This window comes from Ascidia mentula, chromosome 6 (genome assembly GCF_947561715.1).
Source record: "Ascidia mentula chromosome 6, kaAscMent1.1, whole genome shotgun sequence".
NCBI classification, from domain to species: Eukaryota; Metazoa; Chordata; class Ascidiacea; order Phlebobranchia; family Ascidiidae; genus Ascidia; species Ascidia mentula.
The window spans coordinates 21116302-21132017 of NC_138571.1; the positions used below are offsets into that span (position 1 = coordinate 21116302).

Consider the following 15716-nt stretch of genomic DNA (forward strand, 5'->3'; position numbering starts at 1 on the left):
CACCTTCTCACCTCAGTAACCGCCGGCAGTGGACGAGGATGCTTTTGATCGACAGCTTCGCCCTTCTCACAACAATATGTCGGTTATAATGGCAACAAATCCTTATAAGGCGTTTATTTGCAAAAAGCTTTAAATCCCCACAAACCTTGCCTTCCAGCAGTAAAAATATTACGTTCACTGGAAAGAGTAAACAATATGTTCTCCCCTGCAACCAAACGTGTGCGTCACGCAGTTACCAAGTCATGCCAGCGAGCACAACAACGTTTTGAACGTCTTTCCAACTCTTTAATAATTTCACAATTAATTTTGCAACTTCACACGTTGGGGCTGCTATGCTTGTGAGACACAATCTCTACCATCAGTCTGACGTGTACTCAAAGTGTTCCTAATCCACCATGAAATCTTGCGACCTGACCTCCTACTCCACTCATTACCGTATAATCCGATACGAAGAATTGCAGTTTCCGCCCCAACGCTCTTCGATGAGGCGATAAACGTGTTCGTGAGTCGTAAAACGCGAATCGCCGACAACGCGACGACTAATTGTTGTTATTGTTCGTTGACCGCCTAACGATGCCAAACTATCACAATTAGATCGTTCTGCTCAAGGAAGGAAATAATCTAACATTCCTACTTCACCCGAGCTACATGTAAGTTTTTATGTACAGGAACAGCTATACATGTTTTAATATTTCCTTTGAATAATTAACACAAATATAGTCCAGTGTTACCTTTCACAAGCAAAGATGCCTAACCGCTATTTCCCTAAACATTAAAACGGTTCAAGCTGCAGATCCAAATGCTGCAAATAAAACTAGCAGCATCAGCACTAATCCTCCAAGCAGACTTTTCTGCGGTCAAACTGGTTTCCACCTTCAGACTTTTTCGCAATAAACACCAAAAGGCTTCCGTTTATAAAACTTGCCTAAGGGGAACGTCGCCGATCAAGCGTGAAACAGCTTACTAACGCTTAGCGATTTCGCTTCAAGTCTTTAGAATGCAATATGAAGTTTTGAAATAACTTTATTTGTCATTTATGACAAACGCCCGGCCCTGCAGCGTCGATTGGAATAAACTTGTTGCAACTTGATCAACCGCATCCAGTGCTATTCCACTGTTGCCCTCAAATCGTTCCTGAATCTAAACATTAATCAGATTTGGTTTAAAGACCTGAAGAAGTTCCAAGGTTTAGTGAAGTCGCAGTTTGGCGTCGACGGTCATTGGCCCACTTGGCTTCCAAGGGCCTTGCAGCCACGCAAACACAGAGACTTGTTAACAAATAATTTACTGGGCATCTGTGTTTGTTTGCGATTTTCTTGTTGTATGTTTTTCATAGTTATGTGGGTCGGATGGTTCAGCCAATTCCTTCCGCAAAACCACTGAATACAAACAGCTATTTAGACATCTCGTTTCGTGGTGAGCCCTCAACGTTGAGGTAAATTTTAAAACGCTTACTTTCATTGTGTTGAAATGGTGAGCGAAAACATCAGTCATGCATAAAGATTTGCACGTATTTGTAGTTTGTTCAATTTTAGCGCTGGGGCATTTTGATGGGGATTGAGGTGATGCCGTTGTTGACGCCAACTTAAACTCATGAAAATAAAATCGGTCCAAGCAATGTATTTGCGTCATGTAGATAACGATTACAAGTTTAATCTCTGTCTGTGTGTTCCCAACAAAGCTTCACATTATGTACCAACATTGCCCGTTATCTTCACAGACATCTTATCAATGAACTTGACAAGGATTTCCAAGACAGTGTTTACAGACTGGACCCACACGCAGATATAAAACATTCCATCACAACAACTTTCCGCACTGTGGTTTGTGTGAATGGCGCGCTCAGACAGGAAAACATTCTGAAAAAACATTAATTCTGTGTTATAAACGCCCAGGGTATAAAAATTAGATTATTTTTTATAGTTTTAATCTTACACAGTTTTAAATGTATCGATTATGAAATAATTACTGTTTTCGTTTTCAATTATGGTTACATTTAGAAATCAGAGATAGACTTGATCAAAGCATGAAGACTGCAATAGTTGCACTGTTGGTCGTGTTGTTGCACAGCTTCAGTTAGAGGTTTACCTGCGCCATGCAGACTGTTAAGGCCCGTTTACACTACAGACGATTCCGTGTTTGTTTTATTGTGCGCGTGTGCTGAGTTGTGCTGGGATTGGATGTGCCGGTCTGTGCTAGGATGTGCTCGCTTTTGCTCGACGAGCATAAATTCGGGCACAGTTGGGCACATTTCGGCACACATTGATGCGAAAGTGCAGCGCGACTGCCTAAACATGTAGGACATATATTATTTTAGTGGTGGTTGTGTGATGTGACCGCGTTTGACATGTGAGCGATTGTTTTGAGCGTATGAAATGGTGCCGTAGCTGCATTACAAAGCGGTATGTGGAATGGCGTCTCAGCGGGATGCTGCTGTGGAAAACCATTGTCCTGGTTCAATTATACCATCTTTGTTTTCATAATGTGTGGTGTTTGGTTCAATAAACTGTAGTGTTACCTTGCGTCGTAAAAAATTATGTAAAACAGTACATGTCTTAACTATGTAAAACAGTACATGCCCCTTTGTTCATAAATATCTACAGCCAGTAGAAACAACTTCAATTTGTACTTATAATATCGCTGGCGAGGCAGAGAAATGCAAGGCAAGAGTGACATCCCTAAAAAATTATCAACGTAACTTGTCACTTGCACTTGTCGTGCTCGATTATTCCAGTAGTGTAAACACCGTGTGTGCCAGACTGTGCTGTGCCGTGCCAAACTGTGTTCGTGTGTAAACGGGCCTTTAGTATTTGTTTAAAATATGATTTATGTCATTAGTCCCTTATCGTACTTTATTTTGTCTTCATTCTCAATCTGGCATTTATATGCAAAGTTTCTCCGAACAAAATTAAGTATTAAACCGTTTGCATTCTTTTTCGTGCAATTTATGTTGACTGAAAATTTTTCAAATTTCAAGGCCTTGGAAATTATGATTTACGTAAGAATAATTTATCGTTGGTAATGATTTCTTATTCTGCCTATACTTTTATTGCAGTAAATGCGGTCATGATTATTTACCGGTATGTGGAAGTGATGGTATAACACATGCCAATATTTGCACGTTGAACTTTTCATCGTGCAGACAGTAAGTATTTCACACTAGGCAAAATATTTAAACTAAAAGTACGCATTATAATTTGCAGGGTAACCGCTGGAGGTGACGAAATTACTCTGATTCAGGAAGGAAAATGCTGAGAAGCAAAGGTTCAAGAATAAACAAGATAAAATTGCTTCAATTTTATCGTCTTGCTTGTAATTGTTGAATAAAAGAAACATTCAATTTTGAATAATGCACACCTATTAGCGCGATGTTTTTTTAAATTAGAAAGCAGAGGCAACTTTATTCCATGAACCTTGATGGTGCGGATAATAAGGGGCAAAATTGTAGCGGGGAAGTCCCAGAAAAATGGACAGTGCGTTTTGACTGGATTGTTTGTAATAATGGACGATTTAAGTCGACAAATTGAAGAGATAGAAGCAATTTCTTCAATTTACGAGGGTGATTGGTCGGTGGTCAACGAGTGTTCCAGACACTTCCGGTTGAGAATAGGCCAGAACAGTCCTTTGTTGTTGGTGTTTGAGGTAACTTTACCCGCAGACTATCCTTCTCAAGCGATTCCTAAATATTCATTCTCTGCACCCTGGTTACAAAGAGTGGAACGACAAAGCGTAGACAAAAGTATCGCCGACATCGGTGCTGATAATAAAGGAGAAAATGTTCTTTTTCTGTGGATTGAACACTTGCGTGGATTTGTGGATGAAAAAAATCAAGAATTTAAATTGGTGAAAGCCAACAAAAAAGCCCAATCTAAAGTATCAAAAACAGAAAGTGAGACCGTGTATAAAGGACCCAGTATTTATCATGGTGATCCATTTACAGACAGAAAAAGTACATTCCAAGGTCATCTAGCTGTCATTTCAAAACACTCTCAGGTTCAACAGGTGTTACAAGAACTACTAAAAATTCGAAAAATTTCCAATGCAACGCATAATATTCACGCCTACAGAGTTTTTAACGAGAAAGCAAATACTTTTCATCAAGATTGTGATGATGACGGAGAGACACATGCTGGGGGAAGGGTTTTGCATTTACTTCAAATATTAGATGCAAGAAATGTTATTGTTGTGGTTTCGCGATGGTACGGAGGGATTCAGTTGGGACCAGATAGATTCAAACATATTAACAATGCTGCCAGAAGCATTTTGTTGAAACATGGATTCATTCAAGAAAATAAAATGAAAACAAAATAAAATCCATTTTTAAACTAAATTCTTTGAAATGTTCTTTCATCAGTTTGCATAAATCTGGCAATGCAATTTTTTAAATGTGACATTTTGGTGTGATAAAGTGGTCGAATAAATAATTTAGATGTGTTGATATTTTGATAGTGCTATATTGGTGCAATATTAACAGCTAAATGGAGTTGTATAAATAATGTTGTCGGCGATACAAGACTTTCTATTTTCCACTAAAAAATGTAATTTAAACTGTCAGAAATTCATGAAATGTCTACAAAGGAAATATGTTTCAGTTGATTCCACTCTGCTTGCTGGAGGTTTGACAAGCTTAACTTTGCCAAACAAACACTTAAGAATAGAAGCAAATCTATCAATCTCCCGACCAGTTCTAATTTTAAATAGATACGTTCCACCTGGTCGTAAAATCTGAAACATGAATAAGCATCAGTGTATATTTCTTGTTGACAAGCTACATGAGGATCTCTATTAACAAGTTTGTGGACAGAAACTTTCTTCAAAATGTATTTTGAGTTTGTTACTGACGTTACCAGGCAAATTTATATGATGGAAGGAGGGAAACTTCATAAATTAAATCAAATTTGAAAAACTTTTCATAACAATGACTCTAAAGTTGAACCTACCTTTTTAACGAACACTGTAGCTGAAATCAGAAGGTTGGTAATGGTCATGTGATCAGTGTCATGGAAACCAGTTGAGTTTGTTGCAGCGTCACAAATTACAATATCTGCTTTGTCATCTGGAAAACCCTGACAAAATTTTAATATGTTTTCCTGTTGATTTTACTAACATGACATCACCTCTTTTAATTTGTTGGCAATTAGTTGTTGTGTTTTGGGGTCTGTAAAGTCACCAATAATTTGAACAACATTTTCCAATGCCGGAAACTTGAGCCGGTCACAGGCAATAACAATTCCAGTGTTCGATAAACAGTCAGAACCATCTTGGAAACAATAACAACATAGGGGTTTACATTTTTATGCAAACAACATAAAATGCCACTGTTCAATGGTTAAGAAGCTTGCATCAATTTTATGTGTGCGGTAATTTAAAGCAGTGTTTTCCAACTGGTTGTTTACAAAGACACATTAGAATTTAGGTTGGGACCCACAGATAAATTTAGTTTAATCAAATTCAATGGTCACCTAGGTTAATCTCCTGCACGGGAAAAATTTTTTCCGCAGCCACCTGTGACCATGACCCAGGGGAAGCCCCTAAATCCACAAGCTTCATCCCAGGCCCAAGTATTTTGTGTTCTTCATCAATTTCAAGTAGTTTAAATGCACTTCTACATCTGGTCCATGTCAAACAAAATCAAGCAAATACATGATTGCATAACATTAAAAATATTGACAAATCCTCATGCATTGTTACCTATATCCTTCAACAAATCTTCTTTTGACGTATGGATCAGACATATGTCGAGCAATATATCGTGGTGTTCCTTTAATTGCCGTTTCCACAAAGTTCTTTGGTCCAATCTTAATTTTTTTCTTTTTTTTGACACAAGATAAGCAGGACAAATGCAGCGGCTTGTGTTGAATGGCATCAACCCTAAAATAAAAAGTTAAAAATAAATTATTATGTGGTAACTACTTTTGGGTAATATGCAAGTAAGGGTTAAATACAAATGGATCCTATCTTCATTAAGTACTATCTCTAAACCAGATTGGAAAGTTTGTTTTTTGCGTGGAGGATTTCGTGTCGGCGATCGTTAATTGCGCGGACGATCGCAACGTCTTTTGTATGTTAATGCATTAGCTAATTAATATTGCGCGGATTATCGGCGAATTTTCGCAAAAACACGACATTTTTTCCAGTCTGGTCTCTAAACCAGTGGTTCCAAACAAGTTTAGTTTGCAACCCACTTTTAATATAATAATTTATACTATATCATGAACCAGCACTTTATATGTTCACATGAGAAACAGGATTTGTTTAATAATTTAGCTTGGAATAATAAGGTCGTTGCAAACCCATGCTGACACATCAAAGAGACAAGATCTAAAACATGCTTTCAGATTTAGACACAAACTTTACAAGGGAGCCAGCCATTGATACCTTCACCAAATTGAAAATAATGGTCTAGAAATACAACACACACACATATATTTATACCTTGCTTTCAAAACTTGTCCAAATAAGCTTCGGAACAAAGCCATGACTGGGGATGACATTTTGACACAAACCCGTGCCACACGCAAAAAATTATTTTATGTAATCTCGTCCTTTGAATGTGTTGACTCAGCAATTTAATTTGTTTTGGAATTGCTGAGTAATTTTTACGAAAAAAAAGCAACTAAACTAAAACATCATGTTTGTCAACAATGAAACAACGTGCCAGTAAAAATCTTTTTTTGTCATAATTTACATTACTTTAGGCCACCAGTGCACAACCAGCATGCGGCCGCGGACGCTATTTTTTGCGGCCGTGCACATTTATATCAAAATATATGCATTGGCGGCCGTCGTTGCTTTGAAACTTGTTTTTAAAGCGGTCTCAAAAGTTAAGCTTTTAATTAGGCCCATTTCCATTTCGGCGTAAAACACATTCGTTCGCTGTAGCGAGTAGTAACTGGTGCAGTCACCGCAACATTTAAAACACAGGCGAGACAAAGCGCAACAATTCGGATGGTGACGTCATAAAACATTGATAGCATATCGGTGAATTGTCATGAACGCATGTACAATTGTCAAAAAGCTAAACAGTGGAACCATAGTACTATGGTGGAACCACTCAGTCATATCGCTGAAACGAAAAAGGTTGTTAGAAGAGAAAGGGGCGTTTAATCCCAAATGGGAGGTGGATTATTTTATGATGCAGACAGCAACACATTCCATGAAGTGTTTAATTTGCAGTCAAATCCTTAAAACTGTAAAAGGGGATAATGCAAAGCAGCATTTTCAGCGGCATCTGTCACACGCCTATGAAAAGTCGGACGGAGAGTCTAGGAAGGTCAGTGTCGAAAATTAAAAAAAGCGTGTACGTCAGCAAAGCGCTTGCATCTCGTCCTTCGTTCACTCCACCAATCAACGTTGCGAAGCTTCCTACAAAGTGGCATGTCATCTAGGTGTTGCAGGAAAGCCTTATTACGATGGAGAACTTGTTAAGCGATGTATCATAGACGTTGTTAAATGCATTCATTCCGGCAAAGAAATAGATTACTCATCGATTCCTCTCTCGCGCGCTACTGTGCAACGCCGGCAATCTGACATAGCTCAGCAGTTGAAGCTCTCTCTGAAAGCAAAAGTTAATAAAGAAAGGAGTTTACTTGCGCTCGCTGTTGACGAATCTACGGACATCAACAACTCTGCGCAACTGCGCTGGTCTTCGTTCGTTCTCTATCTACAAGTTTTGAGTTGTGTAAGGATCTTCTTTCACTGGCTACCCGTGAAGACATATTTGATGCAGTCAAAAATGCCTACATTCGCTCCGGATTAGATTTAAAACGTCTTCATGGCATTTTCACGGATGGCGCACCTGCCATGACGGGTAAGCAACAAGGATTTGTGACAAGATTGTCAGATTACGTATGCAAGGAACATGGAAATAACGAGCTCATTAATCTTTACTGTATTATCCACCATGAAGCATTGTGTTCCAAATCCATTGCTTTAAGTAACGTTCTGAAAGACGTAAATGGTATTATTTTATTCATTCGGGCAAATGCTCTTCATCACAGGCAATTTCAAGAAATTTTAAGCTCATGTGATTCATCAGCGGAGGATGTGCTTTATCACTTTTCCGTCCGTTGGTTGTCATAGGGAGAGACGTCTTGCCGTGTTCTGCTCTTGCGAATATTATGACTTTAAAAACATGTTTTGCCCCCTGCTCAACGTTGACTTCCTCACATCTCTTGCGCTTCTGGTGGATTCTAACTCATGTCAACAATCTGAACCAAAGTTTGCAAGGAAAAACAACAACAGTTTGTCTCCTGTACAAAAAAGTACAAGATTTCCGGGACAAATGTCTTCTCTTTAAAAGTCATCTTAGGCATCGCAATTTCTTTCATTTTCCTGATTGACAAGTGACAGCGCTGATTGACAGCAAAGAAATAAATGTTGAGAATATTCCAATCGATATATTTTCCGGCGTTTTGGACGGGCTGTTGGAGGAATTTAACCGTTTTAAAGATTTTAAGAAAATTTCGCAAACAATCAGAATCGTTGCTTTTCTAAATCTGGTGGAAACCGAAATTGCACCGTTTCGTCTTCAAATGGAGCTGGTTGAGTTAAAAAATAACGAGCAGCTAGTAAAGAAATTTAAAGACGAAGAAGATTTGCTGGATACCTGGAAAAGTGCAGTTGAATATCCTAAACTGCAAGAATTGTCCAGAAAAACTCTCGTTCTTTTTGAAAGCACTTACGTGTGCGAAGCAGCGTTTTCAAAAATGAAGTATTTGAAGAACAAGTACCGAACACGTATGTTGGACAGCAATTTGGAGTCGGGTCTTCGTCTGATGATTTCAACGAGCAACCTATTTTCGAAAGTTTGTCTATAGGCGTACAAGAACAAGGCAGCCATTAAATACTTCGATTCTTCGTTACATTGTATACACGTAATTTGGTAATTGTAAATAATAAATAGTGCACATTTTTCAGGTATGGAATGATTTCCATTCCTTTCTTATATTGCTCACGTCAACTTGTCGTAATTATCAGGGGTATATCGTTGAAAAAGCAGTTATTCAGTGGCGGCCGTTAGCACACAGTGGTGTGTGCGTTGCGGCCGGCAATAGTAAAAAGGTTGTGCACCCCCGCTTTAGGCTCAACAAATTATTTGCCGCCTTCAGACTTTATCCCACAGGCCTGATAACGAAATATTTGTTCGGATTGACCTGTTTGTCGGTGAGAATCATGTACAGAGAGACAATTGGCAGAGACATTTAGGCAACTTTATACAATAGACTTTTGGCTTTGGACAGACTCTTCCGTCTGCGCCACCACATCATGGCCAGAATTAGTAAACCATCCAAATTTTGCAATACCAACAAACGTCGCCACAACAAATGTTATTTTTATATTTTTTTCAAATCTCCAGGATTGACGGATTTTTCTTTGTTGCCACCGCACTGGATCTAAGGGGGGAGGTGTCACAAAACTTTGTACTGCCCAGTTTACAATGCAACATACGAAATTTTGTGCAACTAAAGTTAAAGCATGCTATTACGTCTTGTTTGGTAACAAAACTCTACAATCGTCCCTCAGACACACGTAAAGTATAACCCCAGATTTATTTATTCCGGATCTTTACATAATTCGGATATGTTTAGGTTTTTCTAAACTTCGGATAGTGCGGTTTATTAAATCGCCAATTCCAAATAAAAGTTAGTCCTTTACAGTCTTGAACTGAATCTTAACATCTGTGGTCACCTACTTGAACAGAAACCGAACCTAAACCGGAAAAAAATCTTTCTAAATCCGTATAACAAGCGGATCGGCTTCCTGATCTTTTCCACATGTTTTTTAACGCACCGATCATTTTAATTTTAGCTATTAAATGTATTAAATTGTTATGCCTATTTTTGAAAAATTTACCCTACCTTTGAATACACAGAAATTCCTTTCTTGTGTCAATTCTATGGTCAAATTAGCCTAAAATTATGTTCAATCATGCGTGATATATTTACCGAAACAAAAACGGCGTTTTTCGTCATTCGAGTTTGTTACTTTAAATGTTTTCCAGCTAAAACTTGCGTACACAAAGCATATAACAGTTATATAATGTACCACTTTCCTGAAATATTATGGATCCTTCTTTGAGTGTCCCCCAAAGTATTCGGGCTTTAACACATGCTGTTGAAAATGGAGATTCTGCCAAGGTGACATTAGATTTAAAAAAGCAAAATCTTTTAAATCATTCAAATTTAAACAAAAATAAAGTTACTGTGAATTGGTTCTGTTTTCAAACGTATTAGTTTTGAAGCTGATGTCTTCCAGGTTCAAATGTATCTTGAGCAAAACATCTCTGTTGAAACGACCGATGCTGATGGACATAGTTTAATGCATATTGCAGCAGCTAATGGACATGAAGGAATTGTACGGATGCTATGCATTAAAGGTGGCAGTTTTTCTGTAATGTGGTTTGTGCAAGATGCAACTGAATGTTTAACTATATTGTGCAGTAAATTCCTTTACCACATTATGCCTGTTGTATTAAAGGTGCGTCGTTGGATCGAACCAACCTGTATGGTTGGACACCATTAATGCAAGCTGCACGATATGGCCATGAAGATGTAGCTTTACATTTGCTCAACAACAAGGCCAACATCAATGCAACCACTCCAATGGGAATAACAGCACTTACATTGGCAACATATGGTGGTCATGGAAAGGTACAAAAGAAAGACTATTTGTCCAGTTTTACAGTTTAGTTGGTGGTGTATTATGAAGCACAGGCAATGTTTGCAATAAGGTCATCATCAAGGTGTCCTCAGAAAAACCTCCCTGTATACAGTATAATATGCCTGCCGTGGTTATTCAAAACATTTTTGATATCTTACTGTTAGATGGTTGAGCTTTTGCTATCAAATGGATTTGCACTGGATGAAATGGAGGAAGTGTCGTATTACTCAACACCACTAGCAGTTGCTACTCTGCATGGGAAAGATGATTTGTTACGAACACTGTTAAAGAATGCGACTCCACCAGACCAAAGATTCAGATACACTGGCTGGACTCCACTCATGATTGCCGCATTGACCGGTAACATTACAACTTTACACAAGTTCGTGCCACTTTGTTAAACTGCTTGTTTAGGTCAGTTGCCGATGGCGAGGCTTCTTGTTGATAAAGGTGCAAACACCAACCTGAAAAATGGATTGGGAAAAACTGCTCTTGAAATTGCAACAGATTGTGGAATGAAAGAGGTCCGGGGATATTTGGACAGAAAGACCACAGACAAACCTGAAAGAGGTTTGGTTAGTGTTTAACATTGCAAAGCAGATCGATTTGAAACAATAAACTTTATTTTTAGTGGCAGAAAAAGGAGAAAACATAATTACTGCAGTAAAGTCTGGTATGTTTAGTGTGTAAGGCAAACAAACCTATAACAACAAAAGTTGTTGTGACAGGTTCGCATGACAAAGTATCTTCTATATTAAAAGAAGATCCATCCCAAGCGAATAAATCGTCTAGTGACGGAGCTACTCCACTAATGTATGCTTCAATAGGTGGACATGTATACATTATAAAACTGCTGATTGATCATGGGGCAGATATAGATGCAACAGATTATGAAAATGGATGGACGGCATTAATGCAAGCAACATACTATGGGTGAGAGTTACATTTTAATGAAAACCTAATGTGTGATTAAAGTTAGCTTTATAAACATAGAAAAACCAATGCTGCTATTGCACTTATAAAGTATGGTGCCAATGTTCGGATTCCTGCTCACAATGGGGTCACAGCTTTTGACATGGCAATGTTGATTAGTAAGTTTTTGACAGTTATTTTTTTTTCTGTTTGAACAAATTATCCAAAGATACTTTTTTTTAGATTTAAACGACACAACGTTATTTCGTATGCTTGCTGAGAAAGTAATGCAGGAAAAGCAAGATGAAGCCGATTCAGAATCTGCGCAACTTACTAAAGCATGGCAAAGTGGTTCTGGTTCACTGCTTACAGATGTCAAGTCTGCGTCCAAATCACCTCAAGGTAAAAAAAACTATCTAACATTTTCAAAGAAAATTTTATGTTTTTAATGGAAAATGTAGTGTTAAACTTGTCCATTTATCAATTGATAATTAATAGGAATTGCTCTTCTGGCACAAGTTTCGAAAGTGTTTATTGAGCCAGAAGAACGATTTGTATTAATTACTATGCCTGGCAGCAAAAAAAAATTAGCCTGATATCATTTGATGAATTTGTTGCTTAACTCAAAGTTGTTTCTGCAGCTCTTCCACAAGTGGCAGGCACAAAACGCAATTTTTGGTCGAAAGTTTCGCGGACTGTCCGCGGAATGAAGTTACCACGACCTTTCAAGCCGGTTAATAAAGTTTTAAATTTTGAAGACACATTAATTGCACCTGGGGGAGATGGCATTAAACCTGAAAAATGTGAGGTTATTTTGCAGCAAGTGAAAATTGGCATAAAAACTTTTTTGGTATGTTTTTAGTTGATCCGAGTGGAACAGGAAATGTAACAATCACTGAAGTAAGTAACCTTTTTTCTGCACACAATATTTTGTACTTTTCATAATGTTTAGCCAAACCATCTTGCACCTGCTACACATTTTCCAATGGACAAACTATCTCCTGTGGTTCCCCCTTTTCAAACTAGTACAGGGGTGGACAAGCAGACTGTATCAACACAAAGAAAAATGTCAACATCTAAAACTTCAATGTCAAATAGTCTTAATAGCAGTGGAGAGGTGAGGTGAGGTTAGCTGGTGTTGTATTTTATAACTTAATGTGATATTTATTTCAGAGCTCAGGCAGTCGGTCAGTTGTCCAACCTTCTAAGTTTCTTTACAGTCCAAATAGCTCTGGTCGGTACAATACAGGTGGGGCTGGGGGGAATACCCATAGTCCCCACTCATCAGGTGGGGCAGTTTCAGTTTCCCAGAGTTTCAGACTTCCATCAGGAATCCATGAACCCCACAACATATCAGGTATGTTGATTGTTTGTTATATAATTGTCTCTAAACATGTTTGAGCACTAACAGGAGATCGGCATTCAGACACAGTTTTGTCAAAAATTGCCACAAGACGACAACGTAAATATGCTTCAACACCTGGAAGGTAAATATAACATTTTGTAGCATGATTGAAGTTCAAGTTTCTTGTATTTCAGTATGGACAATGTCCAAATCCGCAGCACAGTTTCAACTGATCAACTAGTATTTGCTGCACAGGTAACCACCAAACCAATGTGACTAAACCAATGAAAAAACTTTTTTTGAGAAATTTTCAAATTTTGCAATTCATATTTCCAGCAAGCAATTCAAGTGAATGATAAAAGAGACCATTTAAGAAGTAACAGTAAAGCTGAATCCATTGCATCATCCCAAAGTACCAACTCAACTTTGACCCCTACACATTCACCAAGGAGTATCCGAAAATCAGAAAAATCTGACGCATCGTCCCGAAGCCGGAGAAGCAACAAGAAAAATCACCGCCATGCTCCTCCAGCATTAAATGAAGAAGGTGTTTGTTGTTATGATTTAAACATTGATGGCAAATCTCTTACCTGTAGAATTTTGGTAATTTGTGAAATACACATGTGGTTGATTATTTTTTTCAGTGAGCTGACCTTATGAGTCACTCTTTTGACTTGTAAGGTCTCATCAGTGCAGCTTTGTTTCCACCTTGTTATCTCCATACACCCTAGTTTGGTGCCCAAACGGATAGTCACCACAAAGTGGAAGTCTTTGCCTGGCTGTTTGGTCGGCAAAGTCATCCAAGAGTCACACCAAGCTGCACTTATGAGATCAAAACAGTCTGTTCGCAGCTTACTGAAATCATACATTATTGGCTCCACTTGCTTATATTTTGATTATTTTCTTTCAAAGATGAACTTAGTGGAATCCTGCAAAGACTTTCTCTTGAAAAATATCATCCAATATTTGAAAAACAGGAAATTGACATGGATGCATTCCTTACATTAACCCACGGAGATTTAAGTGAACTGGGTATAACTCAAGAACTTCCTCGACAGCAGATTCTCCAAGCAATCAGTCAAGTTAAGGTAAACATTGTATCTAAACTTATAAATAAGGGTTTGTTGGACTTTTAATGTCTTCAGGACAATAAGGAGAAGTCAGGTGGAAATATATTTATGGGGGAACAAAGAACAGCATCAATATCTGATCCTGGTGAGACAAACGTTGTGTTTTGTTTGTCTGCTATATAAAGTTTTAAAACTAAATTAGCATACGGTTTTGTTTAGATAAATCATCGGCTCTGTGGTCTTACAGTACCTTGCCACATATCTCATCCTGAACAACAAACTATTGCAATTCTTTATTTACAATCCTTGTATTTTACCTACAAAGTGTCTTTTTGTATTGTAACAAGTTGCAACATTATGCAATTTTAATACAAATTATTGCTGTCATACACAAAACTGGCTACTGGTTTTATTTACATCATTACACACTGCATAAAAAATCAGAGAGTGCAGTCAACGAGTTGGAGAATTAGAATACAGCTGAATAATTCTGTCACATATCCTCAAGTTTAACAGTTCAAAGGTTACGACCGCACACTAAAAACCATCGTCAGGAATTGTTCATATGAAATATTGATCCACCCATTTTGATTTTTGTCATGTTGACGGAATGAGTTTGTGAGGGTCTGATAAAAATAATAATGGTAGCAAAAACACAGTGTGGAAATTATTTCACTGCCAAACCTGTAAAACAACACAGCACTGTATGAAATCATCAAATGCTATTGTTCCACGATTTTGTCGATCAAACTTACGAACCAATATGTTGTAAAACTGATCTGACAACCTGTACCCTGCATAAGAATGTCGCATTGTAATAAAGCTAATGGAAGATTTTTGTGATCTTCAAATACTCACCAAACGATGTGAGGGCATTTTTCAGTTCATTTTTGTCAATATTTCCACTATTATCTCTGTCATAAGATCTGAATGTAGACTGCCAGTCAGTTACATATTTCCACAATCCAGAAAATTCATTATAGCCAATCGTCCCACTATGGTCATGGTCAAACATTCCTAAAATATGCTGGTTTAAAACCAGGCCACTGCCACAACAAATAAATTTATTCAAACCAATCATCAATCTAACTGTTTCCGGATTAAAAGGTTTCCAAGTTCCATTAGATAATGCTTCCTGGAGCTCTTTAATTGTAATTTGTCCACTTCGATCTCTGTCAACTCGTTGAAATATTCCCCAAATATCTGGTCCTTGCTGTCAAATAAAACTAAATTTACCCGAACAAAAAATATTTAAAAAATTTAGTTCTTGTAGCAAGGTAACCTGTTTGCACATACCTGTCGTGGTGGGGCACCATAACCCCCTGGAGGGCCATAACCTTGTTGGGGTGGGGCACCATATCCCTGCTGCTGGGGTGGTGCACTGTATCTTTGCTGGTAACCCTGTTGAGGGGCCTGACCATATCCTTGCTGGTTGTAAGCCATTGTCAGAAGTCTTAAAACCTCTAAGCTTTCTAGAAAAACGGAAAACAAAAATTTATCAACCAGATGTTGGTTGGTTCGGAAGCTACTGCTGGACCGGGTCACAAGAGTCTTTTGCTTCTTTTCTTGAAAAAAAATTCCGTTTGGATGTTTTAACCCATAGACTACACATAGACGATAAATAACTATTTTTTACACTTGTTTTCAAATAGTTAAAAAAGCGATGGTATTATTATAAATTTTATCACAAAAAATTATATAAACTTTAACTTGGGTGGTCCGGATTG

General features: G+C 37.9%; 4 protein-coding genes and 1 pseudogene across 6 annotated transcripts; 3 read left to right on the forward strand and 2 right to left on the reverse strand.

Annotated features, from left to right (window-relative positions):
• The first annotated feature begins 962 nt into the window (after positions 1-962).
• Positions 963-4328, forward strand: LOC145905618 (protein IMPACT-B-like). Of its 2 annotated transcripts, XM_082992865.1 has the most exons (3): positions 963-1435; positions 1721-3145; positions 3204-4328. In XM_082992865.1, the coding sequence occupies exon 3, from the start codon at positions 3418-3420 to the stop codon at positions 4309-4311; it is 894 nt and encodes a 297-aa protein (XP_082848991.1). In that variant the 5' UTR covers positions 963-1435; positions 1721-3145; positions 3204-3417; the 3' UTR covers positions 4312-4328. The 2 variants fall into 2 exon arrangements, with proteins under 2 accessions (XP_082848991.1, XP_082848990.1); XM_082992864.1 differs by having other exon boundaries at positions 1721-4328.
• Positions 4329-4358: 30 nt separating this feature from the next.
• On the reverse strand, positions 4359-6542 carry LOC145905619 (rRNA methyltransferase 2, mitochondrial-like). Its single transcript, XM_082992866.1, has 6 exons — positions 6436-6542; positions 5692-5871; positions 5463-5611; positions 5118-5260; positions 4941-5066; positions 4359-4725 (listed from the first exon to the last, which is right to left on the reverse strand). The coding sequence occupies exons 1-6, from the start codon at positions 6492-6494 to the stop codon at positions 4552-4554; spliced, it is 831 nt and encodes a 276-aa protein (XP_082848992.1). The 5' UTR covers positions 6495-6542; the 3' UTR covers positions 4359-4551.
• A 1578-nt stretch (positions 6543-8120) lies between these two features.
• LOC145907440 (general transcription factor II-I repeat domain-containing protein 2B-like) lies at positions 8121-8845 on the forward strand (annotated as a pseudogene).
• A 1114-nt stretch (positions 8846-9959) lies between these two features.
• On the forward strand, positions 9960-14385 carry LOC145905345 (ankyrin repeat and SAM domain-containing protein 6-like). Of its 2 annotated transcripts, none has more exons than XM_082992517.1 (19): positions 9960-10139; positions 10258-10378; positions 10480-10652; positions 10827-11022; positions 11077-11232; positions 11294-11335; positions 11391-11595; positions 11656-11753; positions 11818-11976; positions 12216-12377; positions 12437-12474; positions 12527-12691; positions 12748-12931; positions 12986-13061; positions 13114-13174; positions 13256-13466; positions 13832-14007; positions 14065-14134; positions 14209-14385. In XM_082992517.1, exons 1-19 carry the CDS (start codon positions 10065-10067, stop codon positions 14259-14261), a joined length of 2421 nt encoding a protein of 806 aa, XP_082848643.1. In that variant the 5' UTR covers positions 9960-10064; the 3' UTR covers positions 14262-14385. The 2 variants fall into 2 exon arrangements, with proteins under 2 accessions (XP_082848643.1, XP_082848644.1); XM_082992518.1 differs by having other exon boundaries at positions 10111-10139; positions 10258-10400.
• Positions 14377-15501, reverse strand: LOC145905346 (programmed cell death protein 6-like). The gene is made up of 5 exons (XM_082992519.1): positions 15286-15501; positions 15064-15202; positions 14848-15006; positions 14674-14783; positions 14377-14615 (listed from the first exon to the last, which is right to left on the reverse strand). The coding sequence occupies exons 1-5, from the start codon at positions 15430-15432 to the stop codon at positions 14514-14516; spliced, it is 657 nt and encodes a 218-aa protein (XP_082848645.1). The 5' UTR covers positions 15433-15501; the 3' UTR covers positions 14377-14513.
• Positions 15502-15716: the final 215 nt, after the last annotated feature.

Excerpts from the sequence above, each read along its gene's own strand:
- LOC145905618 (XM_082992864.1), top strand. The coding sequence starts at position 3,418 with ATGGTGCGGATAATAAGGGGCAAAATTGTAGCGGGGAAGTCCCAGAAA.
- LOC145905346 (XM_082992519.1), bottom strand. The coding sequence starts at position 15,432 with ATGGCTTACAACCAGCAAGGATATGGTCAGGCCCCTCAACAGGGTTAC. Across the intron at positions 15,203-15,285 it reads ATGGTGCCCCACCACGACAG|CAAGGACCAGATATTTGGGG; the intron begins GTATGTGCAAAC and ends TTTATTTGACAG. Across the intron at positions 15,007-15,063 it reads AACAGTTAGATTGATGATTG|GAATGTTTGACCATGACCAT; the intron begins GTTTGAATAAAT and ends AGCATATTTTAG.
- LOC145905345 (XM_082992517.1), top strand. The coding sequence starts at position 10,065 with ATGGATCCTTCTTTGAGTGTCCCCCAAAGTATTCGGGCTTTAACACAT. Across the intron at positions 10,140-10,257 it reads AAAATGGAGATTCTGCCAAG|GTTCAAATGTATCTTGAGCA; the intron begins GTGACATTAGAT and ends GATGTCTTCCAG. Across the intron at positions 12,378-12,436 it reads TGGCATTAAACCTGAAAAAT|TTGATCCGAGTGGAACAGGA; the intron begins GTGAGGTTATTT and ends GTATGTTTTTAG.
- LOC145905619 (XM_082992866.1), bottom strand. The coding sequence starts at position 6,494 with ATGTCATCCCCAGTCATGGCTTTGTTCCGAAGCTTATTTGGACAAGTT. Across the intron at positions 5,612-5,691 it reads AGATTTGTTGAAGGATATAG|ATGTAGAAGTGCATTTAAAC; the intron begins GTAACAATGCAT and ends GACATGGACCAG. Across the intron at positions 5,067-5,117 it reads TTGCCAACAAATTAAAAGAG|GGTTTTCCAGATGACAAAGC; the intron begins GTGATGTCATGT and ends AAATTTTGTCAG.